The sequence below is a fragment of the Gavia stellata genome, chromosome Z (genome assembly GCF_030936135.1).
Source record: "Gavia stellata isolate bGavSte3 chromosome Z, bGavSte3.hap2, whole genome shotgun sequence".
In the NCBI taxonomy this organism is placed as follows: domain Eukaryota; kingdom Metazoa; phylum Chordata; class Aves; order Gaviiformes; family Gaviidae; genus Gavia; species Gavia stellata.
The window spans coordinates 24,049,239-24,055,529 of record NC_082637.1 but is presented as its reverse complement, the minus strand read 5'-3'; the positions used below and the strand labels follow the sequence as shown (position 1 = coordinate 24,055,529).

The window sequence follows — 6,291 nt, the reverse complement described above, 5'->3', positions numbered from 1 at the left end:
TTAATTAACATGTATATATTTGTCTCACTAATATATATGCCATTGCAATAGATGCAATAAAAATACAGAGATATGAGCTGTCATGGAACTTGGCATGTTAACTCCCATATGATGCTATGTGGGCAGGTACTGCGCTAGATATGTTTATTGCTTAATCTGCCCATCTTCCTTTGAAAGTAGTTGTTAAAAAGAGATCACACTGACCTGATACAGCAATTTCTGTCTGTGTACCAATGTAACAAGATTTTAAAAGAATTAACACAGTTTACCTGTGTGACATTTTCTTTCTCCCTTCCTGTTTCGTAGTATCGCTGCATATTCAGTCTTGTGTTCATACACTGCTTTTTGGCATTAATGTCTACAGGATTAGTAAAATAGTATCAATCTCTCTTTTTAACTTATGCTAAACAAAAATTAATTGGTTGCTTACAATTACAGATCATCTTCCCAGATAATATCTTTTAATAACCATTAGACACCAGGAGGTTTTCTGAAGTTTTCACAGTTGCAAAACCTGTTGTATCTCTGGGGATGGAGTCATAGAGCAACTTCATTGGTTTGTAGACTTTTAATGAAAACATGTCAGTGCTGCCATCTTTTGGACATTCTTTAACTACTTATTATCGAAAACTAGGATCTGATTAATGAGGACGTTGTTCATGAGAGATGTGGGGAAAATGTCGAAGAATTAACTTTGAAAAAACGTACTGCTGTGGACTGATTCCATTCTTCTTAGAAATGCACTTGTGCTCACAAGCATACAGCTTTGTGAGTGTGTAGGGATGTCCCTGCATTAAATGTCGTGTACGCTGAAGAATACTTCGTGACCTGAAATCTTGTAATACACTGCAGTTAGCTTTTTCTGTGCTATTTAAAGAATTTAGTCATGCATTCCTCAGATGGAATTAATTTTGCTTATGGAAACACACAAATTTTCATGAGGGCATTTTAGATTTATTTGTTCTCATTGCTTTTGAAGTATTTATTTGGGGGCCTGATTATTCAAAAATACATTTTATGTCTGGGAGACTGAAAGGTGAGAAGCGAACAGATCAGTCCAACCTCGAAAAAACCAAAACACTCTGCTTTGTCTGAGTGAAAAGAAAAACATCCTTCCAGAGAAATTCTGGAAGCTCAGCTACCTGAATGCCTAAAACAGGAGCGATGTGGATCTTCAGGAAGAAAAATTCCTGCCTTTCCTTCTTGGGAATTAGATCTGAATTTTTGGTCCTTGCTATAGACAGTATACTAGTATTTCTGACAATGTGGGTGTTTCCTTCTTTTTTCAGCAAACAGCATTCCAGGAGAAAAACTTGGTAGAAAAATCAGTTAGCTCAAACTTTATAGGTGCCAGATAGAGTTCAGCGATTAGCTATCCCTAACAAACTGCTTTGGGGAGTGTACTAATATCCTACCAAAGACCCACGGCAAATGTAATTGTATGGGTGTTTCCTGGAATGAGAAAACAGTATCTCCTTACCCTTCACTAAACCCTTACACAGTAAGGGTGAGTTTGGTTCCTGTTGATATGCTGGGTCATGGTAGAATGGCAGAAGAGCTCACAGGCACCTTCCTCATTGTATTACTGACTACAAGGGTATGGTGACCTGCTCTATATGGTATTTATAGAGTTTTAGAGGGTTTCATAGCATTGCAGTCTAGCACAAGTTTAGTTCTGGTGTCTGGCCTATCATTCTGCAATATCAGTACAATAGGTCTGACCTATTCATATCTATTGCTGCTACTAGCTGTCATTTTAGCATTTATATATTCAACATAATTTTTTATCTGTCTTTGTTAACGTACTTCTTGAAATGGAAAAATTATCAAGATTTTGTGTAGTACTCTGACAACAAAATTTGAAAAAAAGACTTATTCCGGCAATATAACTAGAAACAAGACAGCATTTAATTTAAATAAAAAAACCTTTATTAACAATGATGTAAAATGTTTAATATCTTACAGTCTGAGATAATTCTGGCATGCCCTATAAGAGTTGATACTTAGTGATAGGCAGACACCATGCTTCAAATTCTACTGGAAAAAAAATGGGTTGGTGTTGTGTTTTACATTGTTTATTTTAATAATCTTCTTTTAATAAACTATTTATTTTTTCCAAAAGCTTGTAGAGATACTATTGGCTTAAAAGAAAATCTGTTGCTTCTATGCATTGTACAGTATGTAGATATTATGATTTCTCTGTATTTACAAGTTCTAAGTATTTTCATATATGGTTTGTGTATCATAAATTAAGATATTTTTCTATGAAGCTTATAAATTGAGATATAGTGGAAGACTAAATATGAATGAGAGCACAAAAAGCAACTGGAGATTTTGTGCAAATTCTGTTACAATATTGTTTAAATGTTTTAGAACTTTAATACTTTTGCTGTTAAATAGTTTTCTACGCTTAAAGACTTAGAATGTTATCAAGTATTCTATATGATACTAATAAGAGTACTGTACTATGCACAAACTTTTAGCTGCAGTTCAAACAATAAAAAAACCTTTAAAATTATCTATTAATCATAATTCATGTGTCTTTCTCTGAGTGGTTGAAAGTAAGCATGCAAAACATACTTTAAAAAGTTTTAAAAACATTCTTAGTTATGCTAGATCTATTCCACAGCTGGTTTTTGACCACCATAACTTTAAACCATTAAAACCCTTACTTTGAAAAGGGGGATGGAACAGAAGAGAAAAAGGAATAGGCTAGTGTAGAAAATGTACTTTATAATCAAGAGTAGCAATGTTCATCTTTTCAGTGGTCAAATAATAGTGGTTTAATCAAAGTTATTATTTTCTTGGTGCTTCTGTACTTAATCTTCTAACTTGAGACAAGACAACACAGTCCAAAGAATCTTCGCTTCCGTCTTCTTACCAATGGATATGGAGTCAAGTTTAGGAGGCTGCTATCATCTGTGATGAAAAAACCCACATTTTAATACAAGCATGTACACATGCACACACACGAAAGAGTATATGATTTATGTGTCCTAACAGCACCTACATGATCAAGTAATAGATCCCATTATTCTAGGTGTAGAGCACATAATAACCTGAATTTTGTATGTAAGAGTCTTACAGTGCTCATTATCAGGATCTCCATGATAATGCAATAGAAATTTTGGCAGGAATACCAGTTCAATGACGAAACCTAAAGGAAATTGCACCTCCATTACTGGGAGACCTAAGCCACAATATTCCTGCATGGATGAATAATGTTAGGGTCCCAAACAAAACCTGAAGATAAGTAGCTTGATATCTTCCATACCTGCAGGTTTGGAAATGTCGATCCTAAGGTTAAATTCTGGCCTAATTTAACATAAAACAAAACTTTAATGGGTGGCCGTTCGTGCGCATCAGGGAAAATTTCCATTTAAAACTGCAACATTAGAACACCTTGGCACATCAAGAGAAAAAGCACTTGTCTGGGAAAATTAGCACAATATGCTCACCCTGTTTCTTGTTAGCTTTCTACTTTCTATACTAACTCCTTTATATTCATACACAATGTATATATTACATTAACTCATGCATTGTCAGCAAGTTATCTCACAAGATCTTTAGAAATCACTTTGAATTTGAGCCATCTTCAGGCATGGTTTCAGGCTAAGAGCTATGCCTCGTTATGTTCCTATTCTGGTTACATCAGGGACCTAAGTTTTGATTGCAGGCTCCAGACTCCACTGTAATACAAATACTTAACTATAAGAACATAGGTAAGAGATCATTTAACATTGTGACTCAAGCTTATGAACTACATCAACTAAATTTCTTAACATAGTAACTTTCCTGCTGTCACTTAAGAAAATTCCGTACAAAAAACCCAGGTCTATGAGCAGTCAGTAACATTACGCAAAGCTTTTGTGGGCTTGCAACCTTAACTCTGTCCTGGCTGTCACTGAAATCAATAGCAAAACACTCACTCATTTACTGAAAGCAGGATTGGGTCTTGTAAAGATCAGCTTATTCAATGGCATTGATTCATCTCGTAATCATTCTCTTAAACAGTGCTTGTAATTCATATACATGTCAAAATTACAGTCCGGACCATATTAATTACCTATGATGTTGTTTGTTTGTTCTATTTACTCATACTGTTATCTAGCTTTAATTAATTAAAGGTCTTGGAGTATTTCAAAAATTTTAAGGGCTGTATGAATAATGAGTATGACTGTCCATTCCTGAGGCATCCACTCTCAGAGGTCATCTGTAAACTATGATCACAGCTGGAGTCTGTGGGAGCTGCAAAACCACCATTCATGATTACCTGATCCTGGGGCATGTCTCAGAGCTTTTGAACTATAGCTGACACATTTCCCATCCTGCTACACAGGTGATCAGTGATTTTCTGGCCAACGTTGAAGGGTGGTGTAGACATCAGAGAGTAGAGAAGAATTCTGTATGCCTTTATCTCTGTTCTGAATTCAAGTTTCTATATGCCTTATATCCCTCAAATTTGTCTTTTTCTTCCTTATTTCCACCATGCTCCTTTCTTCTAGGCTAGGCATAGACTTTATGGCATTTTTCCAGTCTCTACAATGGCACATCTGTATCATGTATCATAAGCAATTCACTTTCTTCTTTCACACAGTTTTCCATCAAGCGATCCTGCCATAAATTCTTACTTGTATAATGAATTCATCCATTCTATATTCATCTCTTACCATATTATGATGAATGCTAGACTGCTTAGTTACTTGGGATAAGATCTAGGACACACTAGGCATACCTCATCAGCTGCCACTGTGCAAAGACTACACAGCATTTGAGAAATACACGTTATCAAGAAGAAATAAAAAAGGAAAATTATTGTCTTTTTAATGTGGTTCACATGAAGAAAAAGAGTCCCTGTAGATGTGGAATATCTAACACTGCTGGGCCACAAAATGAAGGACCATTGTTAAATACATGCATAGGCTGGAGACCTGATCCCCCTGTGCATTCGTACAGGGTGCCTTATAGCTGGCTACTGGGAAAAGCCGGCTGTTAACAGACTCAAGGCAAGTATCTTTTCTGCATAGGGTCAGTGTCATGTCACAGAAGCTAGAAGCCTTATAGGGGTAAAGCAAACCCCATCACTCCATAGGATCCCTGTCATAGTCTCTGCAATTTACACCTTCGTTACCTTTAAAAAAGAAAGCCTCCTGACACAGGGAATTAGTTGTGCTGCTGCCTTCATGTCACCAGGAAAAGTCTATTATTTTATGTATAGATACCATGTCTATAAAATTGCAGAATACCTCATGCGAAACTTGACAGACCAAAGTTCACATACTAAATTCTGGCTCCATTGAATCAGTAGGGAAGAGACTTCACCTAGATTTTTTGGTTTGTAGCCTCTATAAAAAAACCCTATATTTTTCAGATCTAACAGAAGGCAGAACCTTTAATCATCTTCATTTTCCTTACATGAAGAACATACAAAACCTACCTTGATTTTTCAGTGGTAAAGGCATAGTCTCCCTGAGTTTACTTAAAAGGTTTTTCATTTCTCTCATATCTCTGTGGAAACAAAAGTTGAAAGAGATACAATAGAACAGCAGTTGAAGACTGAATGGAGAATGGCTCACAGTATTGCTTTATATGCCGAAATAAGGGAGCAATAAATACAAAAATCTATTGGGCAAGCATTTGGTTCACATACATGTATCAGTAGATGCATACCAAAATAAAGGGCAGTAGACCTAATAACGGAAACACTTTTAAACCAGTCTGATATTAACTAGTCACATGAGGTCCAAATTTATGATCTATTCTGGCACTTGAGTATTCCATATTAAATGTGTTGGTGGGCACTATGTGATCCTAGTGGCAAAATACACAATATGCCTTAAAATTATCACAAGCTAGTACTAATGTCAACTTAATACCCCTTATCAGCATTTTGTAGCTTGTGCCATGAATGTGTTTCATTGTTCAGAAGGAAATTATAATACGTGTAGCTAACCCATGACACTTAAATGTCATGTGCTCCCTGCACATTAAGTGAAAGTTTTACAAACAGGGCTGTCACTCTCACCCCTCTTAGGAGGACTCTGGCATGAAATTTTCTGAAAGGCAGAAGATGGAAAATATGACAACAAAATATCATCTCACAAAACAAGCTACATTTGGATATGTTTTGAGAGAGGCCAGGAGTTGCAAAAAGGCTCCTATTTTACAGATAGATGGCAGACTAGCAATTTTGTGTGCAGGCTTGTAATGTCTTAAAGCTTTCAGGATTTAAAACCAATGTGGTCTTGCCTTATTCATCTACATATAAAATAGTACTTAGAAATGAAGCAG

General features: G+C 35.9%; 1 protein-coding gene across 2 annotated transcripts in view; it reads right to left on the bottom strand.

Annotated features, from left to right (window-relative positions):
* Positions 1–1,912: 1,912 nt before the first annotated feature.
* Positions 1,913–6,291, bottom strand: part of RGS7BP (regulator of G protein signaling 7 binding protein) — a 43,352-nt gene continuing 38,973 nt past the window's right edge. Inside the window, exons 5-6 of one of the 2 annotated variants that reach the window (XM_059833962.1) lie at positions 5,438–5,508; positions 1,913–2,919 (exon numbers count right to left, since the gene is read on the bottom strand). In XM_059833962.1, coding sequence (XP_059689945.1) covers positions 2,828–2,919; positions 5,438–5,508 — 163 coding nt within the window. In that variant the 3' untranslated portion in view covers positions 1,913–2,827. Of the gene's footprint in view, positions 2,920–5,437; positions 5,509–6,291 lie in introns of those variants that run through there. The other variant, XM_059833963.1, reaches the window with a different exon arrangement.